Source organism: Episyrphus balteatus, chromosome 3 (genome assembly GCF_945859705.1).
Source record: "Episyrphus balteatus chromosome 3, idEpiBalt1.1, whole genome shotgun sequence".
In the NCBI taxonomy this organism is placed as follows: Eukaryota; Metazoa; Arthropoda; class Insecta; order Diptera; family Syrphidae; genus Episyrphus; species Episyrphus balteatus.
This window is the reverse complement of record NC_079136.1, coordinates 39598846-39621170: the sequence shown is the minus strand read 5'-3', so window position 1 is coordinate 39621170 and position 22325 is coordinate 39598846. Positions and strand designations below refer to the sequence as shown.

Genomic DNA, 22325 nt, shown 5'->3' with positions numbered 1-22325 from the left:
TAAATAATTTAATTTCACATTGTTATATAAAAAGCAAAAATCAGTTGTTGTCAAAACGTCATTTCCTTTAATACCTCCATAATATTAATATTACAGACATTTATTATACCTATGTGCCCTTAATTATGAATGGACTAAGTCGCTCCTAAAAGAACGATCAAATCAAACATAAAAATAATTATTATTTAAGAGAAATTGCAGTAAATAAACTTATTTATTGTTCCTTCAGTGATTTCAAAAAAGAAATACCATTAAATCACATTTCTAACATGCAAGAAAATGTTTTATTTTTTTCTATAGAAGTTGGAAACTGAAAGAACAACGAAAAATAAAGTCATGGTAAAAACTGATTTTTTAAAATCCAATTGATAGCGAAGAAGTTTTGAAAATACCTTAAAAAAATAAGTCTGCTATACGATGTAATTTTTGCCTTATAAAACCGTTGTGATAACAAAATGAACTAATAGAAAAAATGTAAGTGTCTAAAATAAAATAGTAAGAATACCAAAAAAAGTAAAAAAAAAAAAATAATGTGTGCAATTCACACGTGGGTGAAGTGAAACCTTAAAAATCATTTTAAAAAAATGGAAAAAATTTAACTTATTTTATTCCATCACTTTTTTATATGTCAACCTACAATAAATTTTATACCATCTGAAAGCTTATTGTTTCAGCTCAAAATATTTATATCGAACATGTCTATACAACATCTACAAAAAGAGCTAGAATTTTTTCAACCCAATTAGTTTTCATAAAAAAAGCAAAACAATCAATATCTTTTCTCTTCTAACGCCATTAAATCCATTTTTTAAAAGACAACCTGTAATCAATTTTATATCATTATTATTTCACCTTTTATATGACGCTTCAATCATATTTCTACCATGTCTACAAAAAAGTAAGAATTTTTTAAAGCCAACCATGTCGAAATTTCAAACTGAGATTACGGTACTTCCTTACTGCTTGCTGGTAATCGGCAACAAATCTTCACAGGTATTTTGAGGTATTTTTCAAGTTTTTCAATTTTAGATTGTGTAACTTGTAGAGCTCGTACAGTTAATTGTGATATATCAAATGAAAGGTTATGTTATCAGCATGCGTATTAAAGTTAAATCAAATTTGTATGTGCACAAGATCAAAGTAGAAAAAGAACATCTTTTTACCGTTATCTCAGAATTTTTAATATGAAATTAATTCAAATTTTGTACATATAGTTTATTTAATTACTTATTTACAGTACAAACTTCATTCATCTATCTATTAAAACAAAAAAGTTATAACAAGTTGAATGTTCGTGTAGCGTTTTCGTTACATCTTGTTTCAAATCACTACGATACTAAAGAAGTGTTCACTTTAAAAGGAAACATTTTTGGTCTAGTTTGGTATTGAGGTGATCTACCTTTGACTTTTAATATCAGGCCAAGCAGATGGAAGATTGTTCAGGACTTTTCACAGATTGTTAACCACTCCAAAAGTAACCTGTTTACTTTTAATCAATCGATTTTTAGTGACATATGCACGTTTTGAAATCGCAAAGGTTCAAAAACGTTAAAGACTAAACAGCTGTAAACAAAAATCTCTCCAATTTAGGTAATTTTATTGGAAAGTTGACTGGCAAGAAAAAATTCCCACTCGAATTACTCGTTTTTAGCAAGCAGCTCGATTGTGAATTCCATTTAATAATATTGAAGCCAATAATCGGAATCGACTGTATAATATTAAAGAAAAACACTAGCTGATTGCTGTTTAAAAACCAAACATGAATAAAAATTACGCATGTTGGTGTATGAATTGGAATTATAAATCACACGCTGATGGTATGCGGTGCGTTTATTGAGAACATAACTTACTTTTTGCATATAATATTCAAGGTTGTTTGTTATTATCATTTTGTATACAAGACATGTTCCACCTACATACACCCATTGAGTTGAATGGATTCCTGATTGTGGTATAAAATAAATTAAAGGAAAATTTATATTTTTTTCTTTCTCGAAGGCAATTATTGGCAATAAAATGATTTTCAAATAGAAATGTTTCAGACAAAAGACAAATTGGAGACATCCTAGAATATTGTTTAAAAGTTTTAAATTTTCAAATAATGTCTTATATTTTTTGAGAAACATTTAAAATAAAATCATGTCACAATATAATCTTTTTATTTTTGAACTTTTGATAGTTTTTGATAGGCCAATGGTAAAGTTGGCAAAAGATATTCATCAATATATCTTTTACGTCTGCGATGATGTCCATCCGAAATATATTGAACATGATGACTAGTTTCTTCGGCACTTTGATGAAGACTTTTTAATCCCAACATGACACTGAATAACAATGCCATCGAAGCTATACCAAGAGCTTTCATTGCCAATGCACCAAGACTTCCAATTTTAAGGAATGCTAAAAGTTTAGCAAACATCAAGGATATAGCCACTAACTGCATCTTGCCATCTTTCTTTCGAGCTGCTGTAAATAAAATAAAAATTATCAAATATGACTATGACCTAATTTATATTTTTCATCCTTAACATCCTTTTTCTTACCAATAATTGGTTCATTCTGTTCACCTTCATTGCCAAACACATCAAAAAATCTAGTCGTATCCATTATCTGATTCAACTTAATATTGATTTCATGAAATTTCAAATAATTTCTTATCCTTCCAACAATTGATTCATCTCCATCATAATTCGTTTTATTTATAGATTCATTAGTTGAACCATTAGTATTGGCAAGGACAATTTCAAAACCCGGATAAATCACAATTGGAACTTTGACTGCATAAAGTTTATCAATTAAATTGTTAATTAAACGAGAACTTTGACATAAAAGGTTAAATCCTTCTTTGCACTCATAATTGTGTCCTGCCACGAAAGATAAAATTCCAAGAAAAACCAGAGAAGAGAAAATTCGCAAAAAGTTTTTCATAACTTTATTTTTTTTCTATATTCTACAAACTTTAAAATCAGACTGAAGTGGATGATGAGTTTACTTGAAGGTTTTATAGTTTTGTCTTTTTATTTTTTAAATTAGTTTTGCCAATCAAGAAGAACAAACTGGGATTCTCGGTTATCCATGGTCATGGTTGTGAACTTTGAAGTGGAATGGGTGTACAGTGTGTCAAAACTTTATGAATGCAAGTACCAAAAAAGTTGGAAATTAAATTCTGAATTCTCAGAAATTAATCACATTTTTTCGAAATTCTGGGGTTCAAGGGGTTTATTACCAAAGAATGTAAAGAATTCTATGTCGTTTTGTATTGAATTGTTGAATTATGAAAAAAGCTTTTGTAAGGAGATACGAATGACTTCTATTAAATTAGTATTTACAAGCAGATAAGGGTTGAATCTTCAAGAAATTGTGGCTTTAGGGTGAGTGAAGGCTTTATCAACTAAACAGCATTTTTGGGGCGTGTTCAGACGATCTTGCGAACAGTCCCCGAGAAGCTTCTTTATAAAAGGTATGCAAGTGTCACATTTGCCAAAGAACAGGAAAAGAAAAGACGAGTGATTGTTGCCCTTCGTCAAATACCCCCGGTAACCACTATTATTCCCAGAAAAAAAATTTGTAAGTTAAAAAGTTATGAGTGTTAAAACATGCACTATGGTCCATTTTGACGCCATAATTTAAAACCAAATTTTAAAAAAACTGTTAAAAAGTTATTACAGAAAATTTAGCCAAATATAAAGTGTGAACATTTTACCCCCTTGCATAGACTTCTAATCCTTTTGTTAAAAATATCTACTTTTATAATAATCTTATAAAAAGGGTAACACTGGATTTTATTTCCTTATTGGTTTCATTAATGTTGTCTTTTATTGTGCAACTATTCCTGTAATAAAAGAAAATGAGTTTCTCAATTTTTTTTTTCGAAATTGTTAAATGGCTGACTCTCAAAATAAAAAAAAGTTGAAAAGTTATACAAAACCAAAATAAAATAGAAAAAAAAATGTTTTTTTTTTATCCCAAATCAGGGAAGTTGGTCTGCGGGTTCAAGGTTTGCCGATTAAACTCCATGTTAAAAAGGTTGCTGCCATAAGGGTCGATCAACTTTATTGATTAAAACCAGGGTTGTATAAAATAAATTTTGTTAATGCATTTATCTTCCATTACAAATTAAAAAGAAAAATGTATTGCAATTGAAAAATATTTGCATTAAAAAAGAATGCAAATACAAAAATTTGGCAATAAAAAATAATGTTATTGCAACTGAATAATGTTTGCATTGTGAAAATAAAATTTGTATTGCAAATTAAAATATTTTGCAAGAAAAAAATATTTTGTAAATAAAAAATTTTCTGCATTGAAAAAAAAAATTCAGTGCAAGATACATATGTGCATTAATTTTTTTTTATATTCGTCGAATTTCTTACAATTTCAGGTATTTGACATTAGGTTCAATATTAAAGTTGAAGCTATAGCTTTTGAAATCTCAAAAATTCTAAGAAATTCGACGAATATTAAAAAATAATTTTTTTTATTGCACACACTTGCATTGAATTTTTTTTTTTTTTTTCAACATAGAAATTTTTTTATTTACAATAAACGCAAAATATTTTTATTTGCAATAAAATTTTATTTTCGTTCAATTAACATTTTTTTAATGAAAACATTTTTTACTTGCGCAATAAAATTTTGTTTAATGCAAATTTTATTTATTTGCAATAATTTTTTTAATTTTAAATCCATTTTTTTTTTCAATTGATATGTATTTTTACAACCTTGAATAAAACTAATGGGGTTGTGATTGGTAAAAAAAAAAAAAACAATTAAATTTATTTTATCTGTCAAAAGATTTGTTGGTGTTTTTAACTTCATTCAACTGATCACAGCATCAGTTTTTTTGACAGATTTTGATCAAAAGTAAATTAATTTTTTTTAATCAATTGAAAATCCCATACCTACGTAATAAAAATAAGGTTTAGATAGCATCATTTCGGATTCCTTATACGACGGCGACGGGTGGATTTGAGGTTTGGTGAGTGGGTTTATTTCCCTAGTTTCTATGGTTGATAAACTTAAACTTATTTTATTATTATTTTTATTAGTGAGGCGGTTTACCAACAATATCTTAAAAAATTCAAAGACTCGTATTATTTAAATTGGAACCAGAAAAAATGAATGCAAGAATTACTTAATAACAATTAAATTAATGAGTTACAAAAAAGAATTTCATTCTGGAGAGCGCATTTTGTTACAAATAAATCAGAAATACATTATTTTTAAATAATTGTTGTGTTTTGGTCGTAAATAAAAAAAAAATAAATCTAAAAACAAAAATCATTTTCTAACTATTAAAGTAAACTATTAATGTATTCAAAAATATAAGCTTTCATAAAAATCTCGAAAATCGATACTTGCTAGGTATAGCAAGTAGAAAAAATAGCACGATAAATAAATTTCAAATTTCTCAAAAAAATTATTTTATAAGATACATAATGTATGTAGTCCCTATTTTGATATCATGAAACTATTTCTCTGAAATTAATATCAAACTCAACAACTTACAAAAATTCTCCAACTTTTTTTAATAGAATAGCTAAAAGTTCATTCTAGTTTTTTTAATTCTATTTTATTTATTTACATTACTGTTCTATTTAAATATAACATTTGAGTCACTGTACATTGATTTGAAGACATTCGATATTTCTGTTTAAGAATGATAGACAAGTTCGAAGTTTAGAAAAGTCAATTACCTATTTTTATAGTTTTGCCCCCATATCTGCCTTGTTATTTCGTTTGTATGAACACAATCAAGATTCTCATTTTATACAAATACTATGTGATTATTCGTCTGTCACATTACAGATGGTTACTGTTTCTAAGTACTGACTTCTAGGCCACAATTATTATCATAATATTATGAGTCTAATCTTCAATTCAAGATTCTTTCAATCGAAGAAATGACAAGACAAAAAAAGGGTCATATAAACGAATGAAAGTAAATTGGATTTTCACACTCGAATGAGCCTAAAAAAGAAAAACTATAAAAAAACATGCCCCAATTGGAATTCAGAAGAAAAACATCTTCATATCAAAAAATATTTTAATTTTCGGGAGAGAAAAAAAAAACAATATTGCATTTCCGTTTCATTTATTCATATCATTTTCGCAGAAAAGTAAAAAAAAAAAAAAACGAATAAGAAATTGAATATTCATCCAATCAACAAAAATGTTACCCTTCTGCAGAAAGCAAAAAAGGATTGTTTTTCTTTTTCTTCATTAATATTCATGAATCATGATAAAAACACAAGCAACAAGGCAAGAATTGAGTAATCCTTCTAAAGAAAAACTGATGGATAAAAAAATGTTATATCTTTTTGAAAATTTTTATCGGGAAATATGAAGAAAAGATGGATTAAATTTTTAGCAGTGATGATTACTTGCTGGTACTCTTTCAACAAACAACAATTTTCTGAGTATAAAAATATATTTCGATTATTATTATTCTGTGGAATTCATTATTATTTGAGGAAGTACTAACGTAGCGTATATAAAGGGCTTCGCAAAAATTGATAAGATTAAAATTAAAATAAAAACACGAATCTGATGCATACATGAATATTGATTGAAAAGTTCTGAAGGTTAAAAAGGAGTTAATGAAATAAATAGAAACCTGATCTGATTTGTTTTCAAGTAAGGTCTCAGAAAATATGTTTGGATTGATATTAAAGATTTTCAATATTATTGTTCTTAAATACTTCATGCTGCTTCCGCTGTGAGGTTAACAAAACCTCGACTGGTATATAACGTTTTGCTCTTCTGATTATTTCAATACAATATCGTAGGTATATGAACGAACTTTTGAAAAATGGTGCTTCCGATCTTGACGTTAGAGTTGTGTATTATTTTTTCAAGGTTGATGTTTAAGAACGCTCATGACATCGAGTAGCCTTGTCTGAAACATTTTTTGACAAGGCTGAAGATGTTGTTTAAAATGAGTCAATTGAAGCGTTTACTTATTCCAAAAAATCATAATTTACAAGAAAAAAAGCTAAAAAAATACCTTTTTATTTTCTCATTATATTAATTTTTTTATTTTAAAAGCTTACAAAAAAACTATGCAATTTAAAAGCAAAGTATTTCTTCTTAAGAATAAAACCATTTTTAAATTTTTACAATGCGCAAAAAGTATAAAAATAATTTATTCAAAACAATAATTTTCATCAAAAAAAAAGAAAAAAAAACATAAATTTTTATCTTCTCACGTCATTAATTCCATATTTTCCCTAACAACCTATAACAAATTTTATACCATCTGAAAGCTTATTGTCTTAGCTCAAAATATATTATATCGATCAGGTCTATGAGACATCTACAAAAAGAGCTAGAATTTTTTGAACTCTATCAAATTTCATTAAAAAAGGCAAAAAAAAAACATTTATTTTTATGTTCTCACGCTATGGAATCAATTTTTTTGTTTGACAACCTATACAAAATTTTATACCATGTGAAAGCTTATTATTTCACCTTTCATATGACGTATCAATCTTATTTCAAAAATGCCTACAAGAGAAGTTACAATTTTTTAAAGTCAACCATGTCGAATTTCCAGACTGAGATTACGGTACTTCCCACACTGGTGGCTGTTCGGGGGGGCAACAGATCTCCACTGGTGTTTTGAGGTTTTTCGCAAGTTTCTTGATTTAATATTGTGTAGCTTGTAGTTAGTCTACCGTTATGTGTGATATACCAAATGAAAGGTAATTGTATCAGGATGGTCATAAAAGTTTAATAAAATTTCTATCTGTTCTTGGTCAAAAGTTATAACCTGTTGAATTCTAAAATTTTATTTTACCGTTATCTCAAAATTGTGTTTACGAAAATGATTGAAATATACTTTATTCCTGTTTCTATTACAGAAAAACAGATAAAATAAAACCCATGAAAATCGGTTAAAAACGGTAAAAAAACGTGTGTTTTATAAACTTGTTTCTTCCGTTATTCAATCAAAACTCACTAAACGATTCAAACAATTTTGCACATGTATGCACAAGGCCAAAACCTACATGTCCTATAAGTTTGAGATTTTTTGAACGCTTCAAAAAAAAGCTAATAATCAAAAACTACCCAAAAATACCCCTAAAAAACAAGGTGTTTTTCAAAAATTCATATTTCTAAACGCAGTGTGTTGGGAATAAATCCGTATCAGACGCCTAATTTTTTTCCCTCATCTTTCACCTTTCATCTTTACAATTGTCAAAAAAAATTCCTTTACCCAAAATCATCATTTTGTCATAGCCCCAACACGTGTACAACGTTCAAACAAACGTTATATCTTATTTTCAATTTTTTTAGAATTTTTTCTTAAATGCAATTATTCTTAAATTAGTCTCATCTATATCTATAGCAGAAAAAACAACTCTCTACAACTTTGCGTTTAAATTTTAGCCCAAATTTCATCTTTCCGTTTTACCCCTGTTTACCCTATAAAATGACGGAATTTTTAAAAATCCTTCATTCGGATTAAGTTTTAGGTTATTATCTTTCAAAAATAAGCTATAGAAGATTTTTGTATCTCTAATAGTTTATTTTTAATTTTGAATTGAAATTTTTGCCGCACTGCAAAAGTACGAAAGTGGAAAGGGAGAAAATGGTGTCACTTTTTTGTGGTGGCTGCCATGGTTCATCGAGTTATAAGACGTTATCACGTCAAAAAAAAATTGAACTGACGATAAAGATGAAAATTCATGCCTCGAAGTAGAATATTATAGAATCTACAGGAAATAATTGAAAAAGAAGTCCCTCATCATAAGCTTGATGAAATTTCTATCTCGACAGCTGGTGCTGACCAAGAGCTACGACAAAACAGGAATAAGGGCACCACAATCTTCAAAAGAGCTAGAAGAAGAAATGCTCAAAAGATTTGTTCATAGAAATATACATTGGGAAATCTTGTAGGATTTGCATATCGTACCTATTGGTTGATTTTGAAAAGGCATTCGATAGACGACCCTGAAATCTGGGGTCGAATTACGGCACACGATTACGATCATACGTTAACGTTTTGACTATTTCTGTCTCTATTTAATTATTAGAAAACGATAGGGACACATAGCAACCAATTGTTAACGAACGTATGCCGTAATTCGACCCCTGATATATATTGGAAATAAGGAAAATAAGAGTTATAGAAACCTATGTGTGGAGAGTTAAAGACATGTATAACTAAAGTAAGATATGCATTGTGCAATTGGAGCCACTGAAGAATTCGAAATCATATTAGGTGTAGGTACAGTGTAAAAAAACAAAAGATCGAAAAATAGCATAATTAAAGGTCTCAAACTGCGTTCTACTTCTTTGGCACTTTTGAACTTTGTTTTACAAATTTTTGAAATTTTTTTTTCATTGAATATAAAAAGTTGTACCTTAATCAATGGCGAACATCTTTTTTGCATTAATTTAGCTAAATTTTGCTTGTATACAGTTTGGGAAAAGAAGACGCTTATTCTGTCCGCCACCATTTGAAATAAAAAAAAAATTGGAAGATTTTTCGTATTTCTTATATGTATGTACTAATATGCTTCTGTGTACTAACTTTCATGACTTTTCATCAAGAAATGGCCATGCAAATGATTTTTGACGCCAAAAAGCAACAAAGGCACCACTATTCGGCAAAGAGAATAATAACACTAGTTTACAAAAAAACACCAAGTGCCATTTTCGTATAGATTTGAGACCAGAAAACTCGAAAATCTTATCTAAAAAAATATTTATATGGATACGTTTTCGAGATATGATTTTTCAAAGTTTTTTGTTGTTGTTTAGTATTCGGGCTATATCTTGAGTAATAAACGACTAATCTGAACGGAAAAGCTGGCGACTGAAAGGTATCAGAAATAAGCAACAAACGCTAGAACATTTTTTCTCACTCCAGATGTTTAAATGCAATGTATTAAAACATTTTAAAAAAAATCGAGGTTTTAAAGAAAATTTCTGCAAACAAAACTTTATTACTAAAAGAAAAAATCGAAATCTATCGAATACTCATAGTTTTAAATTTTGTATGTATAGCACACTTTCTGGCAAAGATAAAAAAATAGTTTTCTTCAAAATTATAAATATACTAGCTGACTCGGCGGACTTCGTTCCGCCATTTCTTGTATTTATTTCTATTTTCGACTTTGTAATTTGTCATAATTCCCAATACAAAAAGGAAATCAAAACTTGAAAAGTTCGTCCAAATAATTTAAAATATTCACTTTTAAAATTTAAAAAAAAGTGGCCTATGTTAAAAACGTTTTTTAAGTTTTTTAATTTACCATTGTGAAGCTTGTAGTAAATGTAGCGTTATGTGTGATATATCAAATGAAAGGTAATATTAGGATGCTCAATAAAGATAAATCAAATTTTTGTAAGCTCCAGATCAAAAGATGTAACGTGTTGAAAAATAGAGTTTTATTTTACCGATATTTCAAATTTGTCAATACAAAATTAATTAAAACTTTGTACAAATATAGTCTTGCCTATTATCTATCTACACTGCAAATTTTATTCATTTATCTATTGAAGAAAAAAAGATAAAAATAAAAAACTGTTAAAAACGGCCAAAAAACTTGGGACAAAAAAAATTGTTTTTCCCGTTATTCGGCAAAAATCAATTTAAAAATTCAAAAGTTTGTACATGCATGCGCATGATTAAAACCTATATTTCCTATAAATTTGAGATTTTTTGCAGACTTTTAAAAATTCCAAAAAAATAAAAGACTACTCAAAAATGTCCCTAAAAATTGGGTTGTTTTTCAAACATTTTTATTACATAATACAGGGCCTATGAAAAAAATCCGTTTTAGACCCCTAATTTTTTTTTAAATATCTTTCTTATGGTGTAACTCAAATTTCTGTGCAAAATTTTGCGTACCTCTAATTAGTCTTTTGTCGAAGGTCTATGACTGCAAAAAAACCCTCACAACTTGGTTTTGAATTTTTTTTGAATTTTTTTCAATACCTTTTTTAACTATTGAATAAATTTGTCTATCATTTAAAAAAAAAGTCAACTCTTTACGACTTACCGTTTAGAAAATAGCCTCTTTTTTCAATGTCGTATTACCCCTATTTACCCTATAAAATCTTGATTTTTTTTGCCTTAAACCTTCTCCTCTTATGCCTCTTTGATTTCAAAAAAAAATTAAGAAAATGAGTCAGTCTGTGTGGCCGGTTAGCGAACGTACACAAAACCAAACTTTAATATATTTATAATAGATGACCATTTTTGTAACGATCAATATTTTCGACTTTTTCTGTTACTTTTTGAGTTTTTGTCTATAACTTGAAAACCAAACTGAATTTGAAGATTTTTATTAAGTAATTTTTTGTAGATAATTAAATTTCCTATCGATCGATGTATCCTTTTGAAAAAAATTAGAATTGAAATATTGTAAAAAACTTAAGAAAAACTATTCATAAAAGGGAAAAAAACTAAATTTTTGATGTTTTTACTAAAACGTCTATTTTTATCATTTGAGCATTTATAAATATTTATAGGTTCAAATGATGGCATACGGTTTTGATACAGTGCAATTCTTCCATACTCACTTCAGGAAAGCCTATGAATTGTTCCTTAAATTCCCAACAAACCCCAAAATCATATCCAAATACCAATATCTTTCAATTAAGTTGGCGATTACCACAGTAAAGCTAACAAAGAATAATATTTTCTTCTTCTCATTTGAGGGCTTCGATAACTTATTCCGCTTTTCCGCTTAACCCATCCTCCGATTGTCCTCTTTCCTCGTAAACAATATTTGGTCCCTTTATCCCAGTCTACAAATAATATTTTGTTTTTTGATCGGAACAGCACTTACTTCATTATTATATTTAAAAAAGACGAAGAAAGTAAACCAAGTTGTTAACTTGTTTAAATCATATTCATTGAATTCGAAAATTGAATTATAAATTATTTGATTTTCAAAAACGTTTTCCTTATTTTTTTTTTATTATTTTTTCCAAAGGAACTTAACTTTCAAATTTTATTCAAATCGATCAAAAGATTATTTATTCTTTTAAGTTTGAGTTGTTTATGTTCAAACTCAATGTGTAAATAAACATAATTCTCCTGATAAATGTTTTGTTTTTTTTTTTTCTTTTCTTCAGAAACAACTTCCCTCAATATTATTTTGTAATTTTTTATGATATCTTGACTAGGTTTCCATTTCCTTAGGGAAAATTGAAATAAATCGATACTCCATCAAGGTAGGTCGGGAATTGGTATGACGACGGACTTGTTCCAATCCACTGACTTTGGTTTTGATGTTTTCAAACTTCTTTCTCATTGCCAATATCATTATCGAGGGGTAACTTACACTTTTCAAAATAGAAAAAAAAATTATAGAATTTCACCATCATTAATACTCTCAGGGAGGGATGATGATGTATTTCCTCCCCATTAGCTTTGTACGAATTGAGTAGGTACACAAAACATAGAGTGTATTCCCCAGTTGGCTTGTTTCAAGCAACAATCAGACCATAAAATATTAGCTTCATAATTCTTCACGACACACACTGTGCACCGCGCCGTTGGCTGTATCATGGCCGTTTGTAGAGCTAGTTGCCGTTGCTGCTTCCATTTCACATTGGTATCAGGCAGCGTTGTTGTGGACGGCTTTGAATTCACATTGAGTTGGCTTTGGCTTCAAGTGCAAGATCAAGACCGTTAAAGCCATGAATCATAAATTCTCTTTTCCTCGCCCAAATGGGGGGATTATGTGCCATCAAGCTGGCTAAATCCCCCTGTGGTGGATTCGCTTATTCGGACTTAAGCTCTCAAATAAGTTCATTCTGTGGTGTACAAATAAAAGCCTCTAAAAAAAAAAGAAATGGGAGAAATGGCAACAACCGTACTAACTCAAAATAATGCCTGGGACTAACGATGGATTTCGTTTTCATCAGGAAAGTAAGTCCATTTGTGGTAAATTATCTGAATAAATTATCATATTCTTTTCAACAAATAAAAATAAATAATAATAATAATAATCATTTTGTCCAAGTGTGTGTGTGTATTTATGGTGTTTGTGTGCTTTCTACCAATTTCTGGTGTCAGTTTTGTTGATTGTCGCGTTTAATTCCCAAAACGAGGGTTTCCATGGCGGCTTTATGATGGTTATTAGTTTTTTTTTTTTTTTTTTTCTTCTGGGGTATCTCTTTAACAAACCATTTTTTTTTTCTGCCTGGTTAAATTATATGAAGTAGCAATTAGATGGAAACAATTGCTTGCTTAAATATTCATGTTAACAGTTATTTTTCTTGGCCCAAAATGTGATTATAGAAGAAAAAAAAAATATATAAATACGAAAGACCGTTATTTGAGGGTAAGTAATTAAAGCCATTTGAAATATTAAACGTACATAACGGGCGAAAGACTATGAGGATTGTGGTAGGTTGTAGCAAGGAGATAAAGGCGCAATGTCTATTCTTAGTACCAGGAAAAATACCATAAAAGTTGTGTTTGAATATAATTTTATCTTTGGTTTCGGGTAAAGTTGTTTGTTTTGTAAATGAAAAAAAAAAAAAAAAAAAAAGTTTAGTAGGTTGTTTGTGGTCATGGTCATAAGAGGTAAGAACAATAATGACGTTGATATGGAAGCCAAATAGAATTTTTGTTGGCTTTATCAAAAAATGAGTATAATTTGTGGTTATTATTTTTTTTTTTTCGTAACTGAACCATAAAGCAATTATGAAACCTTTTGGATGCAAAGATATTCCTTGTCTTTTGTTGAAGCCTTTTAGCTTTTCGGTTCTTTTTAATTGAAAAAAGCTATTTTTATGTGGGCTGATTAAAATAATAAGATAAATTGAAAGCATTTAAAAATTACTGCAGCTTATCGGGTCTAAGTCAGTTAAATTGGTTTAATTGAATGTACCTGTGATAACATTAGTACAAATATTGTGGACGAACAAACTTTCTTTCTTTCGTTTAGGTTAAAGTGGCTGCAGGGACCCATCCAGCTGTTTTGCAGCAAAATAGGGAAAAAAACAAGATAATCATTTGTATCACAAAAAAAAAACACCGACTTCCTTGGATCAAAACTGGGTTTAATGGTTTTCTAATAGTTTAACAAACGAACTTAACGAAATTGAAATGGGACTGCGGGCACCAGCTTTCCAATACAAAAAGAATTATTAAAATTGGTTCACTCAGTCCAAAGTTATGAGGTAACAAAAATTGAATACATCCTCCTTTTTGGAAGTCGGTCAAAATTTACCGCACTATTAAAAATAAGACAAACTTACGCCTTTCCAACGATGCGCAGTGAGTTATGCAACTCTATTTTTCTATTACAAAATTTTTCGTTGTTGTTTTTTTTTAACATATAAGGGTCAAAATCATGGAGGTAGGGAATTTCGACGACCGAATTCTTAAAAAATCAACTTTGTTTTATAATAAAAATTTCATGCTTAAATGTTTGCTTTAGCCATAGTTTGTTGGTTCATGAACGGGCAGAGCACAAAAATGTATATTTTTCAATTTACCGCAAAACCCAAAAAATTAGTGCCTAGAGGAGAGGTGCGGACAGTGCGGACCCTTTTTTTAAATTGGTATATCTTAGAATGTTTTCAAGATAGCCTAACCAAACTTTGAAGTCAGTTTAAGACATGTTTTATCGTAATGTTTCAAAAAAAGTTGTAGTTAAAGAATGAATGAGAGCATCACATTGGACTAAAATGTAGAAAAAGTCAAAACGTCTCACTGTTTGCAAGGGGTGCGATCAGTGAGACAGGCTTAGGTGAAACAAATTAACGAAAACGTCAAATAATTAGGTAATTGACAAGTATATAATTAATTAATTTATGTTACTTTAACCCATTTTTTCAAAAAAAAAAAAAAAATAACAAAAAGCCAAAAAAAAAAACGAAAGAAAAAACACTACGAAATCATATTGAAGTCATGCTAAAATAATAGATTTTTTTTAATCTATGTCTCACTGTTTACTTTTTGTCATTTTTCGGAAAAATATAAAATTGGAAAAAACGAGAAGGAATTCTAATTACATGATATTTTTTTATGAAAGAACATTTAAATATAATACATATTATGTAAAAAAAGTTCTGTCCCCTAACCAGATTTTTTTGTGTTATACACTCTTTTTATAACACTCCTGATTTTGTGTGATATTTTACGGTATAGGAAAATGGACAGCTTTAATTTAGTCGGGACAAAATTAAAAGACACAGACGGGGAAATAAACGTTTTGACCCAAACTAGCGTAACTGTGCGCTTATTTTCAGAAAAGAGAAAAATGGATTGTCTCAATTGTCTGGAAAAATTTTTGTCAAAATGGTGGTGATCTATTCAAAACGACTTAAGAGGTCTAGAAATAGTATCCCGACTAATCGTGAGGTAAGCATTTAAGTGGGTTTTACTATACCCAAAAAAAATGAAAATTTTTCCTTCCAAATAACTTTTTAGTCATTTGGTAACTATTTGATGTGAAAAATATTTTTAGCCAGGTTTTAGACCAAAATACCGATGTAGAAAAAACATGTTTTGGGAGTGTTTGAGCTACAAAAAATTTTGTATTGAAAAGTTACAATTAGGTATAAGCAAAAAAACTTTACAAAAAAAAAGAAATTTTTTAAACCTTTCTGCATTTATACAGAGAACCGAAAGTCCAATTTTTCAACTTAAAATTAAAAATTACCGATGCTCAAATTTAAATTCAACCTTCTTAAAAAAAATTAAGAATAACATATTTATAAGATTTCGTCTTATTTTAGCAGAATCTTGAATAACAAGAACATTAATCGAGCTTTAAAATAGTGGTCTTTAGTTTTCCATCTGATTCTAGGATACTTCAAATTTCTGCAAAACATTATTTCGAGCTAATTTTGATAAAAAAAAAAAAAATAAATTATAATGAGCTAAAAATAAGGGTTTACATTAAAATTTTATTTTCAAAACCTAGAATATTACTGAAAAAAAAATCAACACTTTTTAAGGACCCAACGTCCTTAAGCTGTTCGTGGTGATTATAATTTTGATTTATTTGTACATTTCATTTATAAGCTAATAATAAATAAAATATAAAAAAAAATAAAAAAACATAATCCATGTTAAATAAGTCAGCAAGTGAAGAGTTATTTTCTTCAAGAACAATAATTTTAATAACTTGTTAGACAAACCCAATTTGTAATGCCCATATTTTAACTAGTTAGTGTTTTATATTTATTTATGAGTGAAATGAAATAGTTAAGTGAAATTTCTTCTAATCGGGTATAACTTTCATCTTTTTTTTTTGAATTTGAAATTCTTGCATATTTGCATTTATTTATAAAATTTTGGGTTTTTCTTGCTTACAACAATGACAACGCAACACAATTTTATTATCTTCTTTGGACTTCTAATTTTTTTACAACATAAAAATTATTTAAATTTAAACAAACTCGAATTGGAATTGATAGTGATTGTTATTCTTGTTTTCATGGGAAGAATTTAAGAAAATCTGCGATAAAAATAATATTAGGACAAGTTTTGGGATTCAAAAAAAAAAGACGTAAAAGACTTAAGTGAGTTGAAGAAAGGCCCAAACCTGATATGAAAGTTATGGTCTTAAATACTTTTGCAGATTGTAGCTAGATCAGAAGAGGAGTACGTATAATTTACAAAAGAAAGGCGGAAGTTTGTTATGTATGGACGTGTGCAAGTTCGTGCGACCCAGTCGTTCACTTTATGTTTCCCTTGTTGGATTTTGAACCCAAACAAAAACATCTTCACTTGAAAAGCGAAAGTTGATGTTTTTTTTTTTAAGTGAAAGAAAGATTTTAGGCAACATGACCTCAAACTAATTTACATCATAATTAAGATTATGAGTTTCGAATTCGAAAAGAATCACGAACAAAAAATTAAAAAAATATATTCAGTCATTAAATTTAAGTTAAAATAAAACAAAAAGATAAAATAAAACAGATTGATTTCTGAAAAGCACGTAATAATAATAATTCTTCATAAAATAAAAAATGAAAACAAAAACCATTTTTAAGAAAGATTGGTATGAAAATAAAAAAAATTGTTAAAAATTTGTTTACGTATAGGAAAAGACAACAACTTTCACTCTCATCGAACGAAATTCAAAGAAATAAGAACTATGCCAGCCAGCCAGTCAGCATCTTGTCTAAGCAAAGGCTCACACATGCTTACAACTAACGTATCTATGGCCTCGAATCGAATCTTGAAACTGCGATAGCACTAAACCACGCTGTCCAAAGATATATTTATAACCGTTTAGCATCAGCTGCAAAAGAAGAAAGTTATACCATAAATGGCTTGATGATCTAAATTGGTAAAATAGATTCAAAAAATGCAAATAAAATTATTAATGAATAATAAATTATAGTAAAAAGCTAAATAAATATGAGAAGTGTGGAACGGTATAACACATTTTTAAAACTTAATGAGTTGAGTTGTACATAATTATTTTAATTTTATTTGCACAAAAAAAAAAAAAAAAAAACAAACATAAGCATTTTATTATTGGTAATTACCATGCATGTGGAGAAACGAGCGATATAATGATAGTAATTTGTTTTAAATGCGATCAATTTTCATAGAAAATTATGCAATTTTGTTTTAATAGGAGAGAATTTTTGATTTGCAAATGTCTCTTTTACTTCCAATTTAGGGAAGTTCTTTGGAGTCCTCAAATTACAAAATGAAAAAAACAACAAATTGGCCAGAACTATTTGCTTATATTTTTCCATATTGTTTTAAGTAGAAGTATAACAGTAAGTAAGTAATTTTGACCTACAAAAGAAGAGAGTTCGTCTCAATTTTGGTACATTATATTTTGAAATTATGATCCTAAGTGGACTTCAGGTCAATCTTTTTTGTTTTGATATTGACTCTTCTGAATACAGCAAATAAATATAGGGTAAGGTGGTATAAGAGTGCGCATTTTAGACAAAATGCCAAATAAAACAATAACAAAAAGAATTTAACTACTTTTTTTATATATAGTTTTTAGTTTATAATCAAAGCAACGAAAAAAACTTAAAACTGGTAACAAAAATGTATTAATTCAAAAGTTATAGGCAAAATACCACATTAGGAAATTTGCGCACTCTTATACATCCTATTGTGTAAGAGTGCGCGGGTTAGTTTGTAAGAGTGCGCAGCTGCGCACAGGTGTAAGTTCGCACAAAAGTCGCAAATAAAATTGCCTATCTTTAAATAAACAGAGTATTTTTCAACCCATCACTCCTTGCATGAGGAACAATCAATTTAGTCTTCGATTAATGGTTCCGAGGAAATTTCAATATTTCCTAGTTACTCTCATTAGCTTGTTTTTTGTAAAACTTTTAGTTGGTTTCTTTTTATTTGGAATTGCTTTTCCTAGCTGCTGTTTGCTGGTATATGGACAAATGCCAGTTATTTTGAAGCCTTGGATAGCATTTACTGCTCTTATAACCCGCGCACTCTTATACATCATCATGGTGCGCACTCTTACACGCTCAGACATGTAATCGAAGAATATATATATATTTCACAATGCACTTTATGACCAGTCTTACGTGTTCCTCAAATGTTTCTTTTTGTCTACTTTTCAATATCCCATACTTTGTTTATTGTTATTTTTTGTTGTTTAGCGGAAAATTTAATTTGTTTGGTAAGAAAAATTGGAAAAAAAAGTGCTAAAAAACTTAAACTTAACTAGCACCTCTGTTTACAAACACATTTACATGAAATTTTGACAGCAGATCAAACTCATTTAGATCTTTCCAAAATAAGTGCATTCAGTCTTATATTCCCTTTCAAACCGTAGAAAATGGCCTTGCGCACTCTTATCAACCGCGCACTCTTATACCATCCTACCCTATGTATATATAATTAAATCTTTTGAAAACAGAGTGACGTTTGTAAACCGCACAATCCACTGAAATAATTAGTCACCGAAAAGTGGAATATTGGGTTACAAATGTACAAATTTTCAAGCAAACCAATCCATTTGTTTTTGAACCAATAGATCTATGTTTAGTTGAACGCACAGGCGAGCTGACCTATACGCGGTTAAGGTCAGGCAAATTACAAAAACAAACTTGGGAATAATTGAAGGTTTTAAATTAAAATAAACTTATAATTTTGCCAAAAACTATTCATATGTAGGTACTCGAAAGTAGAGCTGTAGTAAATCGTATGTATTCGTTACTTAAATGCGGGTATACTTTCTAAACAGTATCGTTACTCGTATGTTTCGTTACTGGGTACTGAAGTAACGAAACATACGAAACGTACGAGATACAAAACATACGAGTAACGACGCGATTCCAGTTTCAATACTAAATCCGATGTAAGAGATACGAAATGAATGATACACTCAATTTGTCGCAATTCGCATCTCGTGTCGGTATCGTAACCATAGTCAGAATGCTAACTGCAGATAATTATCTGGAGTTTACTTTTGTCTCGATATTCAATAATCATTGTGTTATCGATAATTTATACAGAAATATCGAAAGAGACGTTTTTGTATTTTCTCTATTTTGCCGAAATATGTATATCCACGACGCAACCAATCTGTTTATGGCCTTGGTGTTAATGGTATTGATTTTTTTTTTGGTTTTTCAAAAAATTAGTTTATTTTCGTTGCAAAATTTTCAACACAAAAAAAAGCAAAGAAAACGAGGTTTGAAAATCACTCTCAATAGAAAAAATAAATGAAAAATTGTTCGACATGGTTGTATTGAAGTGTTAATATTTCGAGATCTGTGCGTTGCACTTTTAAAATAAAGGTCTCTAAAGAATTGTGATAAGATTACTGAAAGAATATAAACAAAAAATTACCAAAGTTTTGTCTAAAAATTTGGAAAAAAATCAAAAAAGTTTCCACGTTTGATTAAAAAAAAACGAAAAAAAATTCAATATAGTTACCTTTAAACTCTTATTACATGAGAATGCCGCAACTAATTTTAATGTTTATGACCTTAAAATGTAGCTTAGATTATAGAAATGGTTTTTGGTTTAAAAAAAAAAATTTTACACCCTTATACCAATGTACGAAACATAGGTAGGTACTTAAAATACCAAACATACGAAACGTATCAAATACATGAAATATACGAAATGTACGAAACACACGAAGCATGCGAAAGTAACGAATGTAACGAAACATGCGAAACACACGAAACATACGAAATATGCGAAAAATGCGAAACATACGAAAGTAACGAGTAACGATATTATTGATGCGGGTACTAGTATCAAAAGTAACGTATACATGCGGGTACTCATTTTGTCGTTACTTTTACAGCCCTACTCGAAAGTCCATAAGCGAATCGTGATCCTGTAAAAGTTATTCCAGCTCAATTACCTCGAAATTTACAGTAAAGATTTTTTTTTAATATTTTACACAGATAACAAACCCAACTCCATCTTTTATTTGATATTTCTTAACTTAGATATTGGCGATCTTTTTTTTAGAAAATTTTTTTCGCATTTTTTACATGATTTTGAAGAAAGCAATATCATAGTGGGGCTTTTGACCAATTTTTCTTTTTAATTGTTATTTTTTTTTTTTTTTTTTTCAAAAATCAGACGCTCAATACATTTATATCAATAAAGCTATCAAAACAAAAACTATAAACATGTATTTTTATCATCGAAAACGTAAGTATATGTGTCAAATTTAATAAATATACCAAACCGTAAACTCCAATATTGAAAAAATCAAACGACTTTTTTTCATTTTTTTAATTCATAAAAATGGAGCAGCGGAATGATTTGTGTAATACACGTGTCACCCTCACCACTTATAATAAGTCATATTGTTATAGTTCTAAATAAATTGTATAGAAAATATCATTTTTCACGTTTCTAAAGAATCGGTTTTTCAAGCTGTGATTAAAGTGGTAAAATTCTACATTATTTTCATATACAAATTCTCTATAAAATATTTAGACCGAAAAAAGTTATAGCGAAATGAAAAAGTAAAAGCCTAATTGGCACCCGTGTGCCTACCATGTCACAAAAAAGAGGTATGTCTACAGAGGGTTAATATGAAAAATTAATTTGTTTTGACGAATTTGAAGTGTTAAATCGCTCAAAACAATTAGCTCTCTACTTGTTTGATAAAAAATCCTGCAAAAACTTTTTAACTTTCAATAACGACGAGGATGGCAATGATTAACATTTTATGATGATATCACATTTTTTAAGTTGAATTATGTTATCTTTTTTTATAAACAAAAAACTTATTTAATTTTTCGTTGTTTTTTTTTTTTAATAAAAATAAAATTAATTTTTTTTGCTACTTTTTCGGCTGTGATTTTGGGATACAAAAATTTTCAAATTATTCTATCGAAATAGTTCAGGCATCTCACATACAAAAAAAAAACAAATTAGGTAATGTCTGGAATATCATCCGACACATGAAGCTAGAAAAGAGTTGCTACTTTTAATTTTTGTTTTAATCTGAAAGACTACCCGTTTTCTCTTTTTTCTTACCTAATCTCTCTCTCCCTTAGTTTGAATTTTTTTTTAATTCTTACATTTCAATTAGAAATCCAAAAGAAATGGAATCGTTCGTAGAACAAACAATTTTTTATAGTGCGGACCGAGTTCTTAGATTTTTTCCCAGAAAAATTCATATGAAGTAACTTATACTGGAATTTCATCAGATTTCAAAAGATTTTTTTTTCTTTTTCTTTTTGTATCAATGTGGAAAAATCCTATTAGACAGATTGAAAGGGTGCTTAGCTTTGTTGAAGCTATTGAACGATTCTCAGAGGATGAAGTAATTATTATTTTTTTTTTTTTTTGAAAATATTGTGGGATTGCAACCAAAAGGCACTTGGAAAATTTTCTAGAAATTTTACATGTTGATGCAAATTCATTTTCTTCATATTGTGTAAAAAATTCCAAAGCTAGCTAGCAAAATTTTTTATGACTTATTAAAGGTTTTAATTTGCAGCTGGTATTGATTTATTCTTGCTTATTTTGTTTTTGAACAGATTCATTCCAAAGAATTTGAAAATAAATTCAAAATAATCCAATAATTTTAAAACAAAAAAAAACATTGAATCCATCTGTAAAACATGAATAAATAAATCTGACTTCTTCTAAATAACTTAAAAATCCCTTTGTCATCCCTTCAATTTACCAGGAGAATTCTTCTAATGCGTGTTAAGATAATGAATGAGCATTCAATAAATCAACTTATAACGAAAAAAAAAGTAAGCCATAAACAAAAGTTTCAGTTGCCATCGATTACGATTAATCTTTTGAATAAATTTTCATTTTGCTTTAAACAAATCCGTAACATTATTTAGCTTAAAAAAAAAAAAGAGGATGTTTTTCGCTGACAATCTTTAAAAACGTTGTTTTGGCCGTAACCACT

At 28.7% G+C, this 22325-nt stretch overlaps 1 protein-coding gene across 1 annotated transcript; it reads right to left on the bottom strand.

Moving 5' to 3' along the window:
• Positions 1-2109: 2109 nt before the first annotated feature.
• On the bottom strand, positions 2110-2936 carry LOC129916459 (uncharacterized). Its single transcript, XM_055996435.1, has 2 exons — positions 2544-2936; positions 2110-2466 (listed from the first exon to the last, which is right to left on the bottom strand). The coding sequence occupies exons 1-2, from the start codon at positions 2926-2928 to the stop codon at positions 2159-2161; spliced, it is 693 nt and encodes a 230-aa protein (XP_055852410.1). The 5' UTR covers positions 2929-2936; the 3' UTR covers positions 2110-2158.
• Between the last annotated feature and the right edge of the window lie 19389 nt (positions 2937-22325).

Bases quoted from the DNA above. Each gene is read 5' to 3' on its own strand.
- LOC129916459 (XM_055996435.1), bottom strand. From the start codon at position 2,928: ATGAAAAACTTTTTGCGAATTTTCTCTTCTCTGGTTTTTCTTGGAATT. The intron at 2,467-2,543 runs GTAAGAAAAAGG...TTTTATTTACAG, and splicing joins ACAGAATGAACCAATTATTG to CAGCTCGAAAGAAAGATGGC.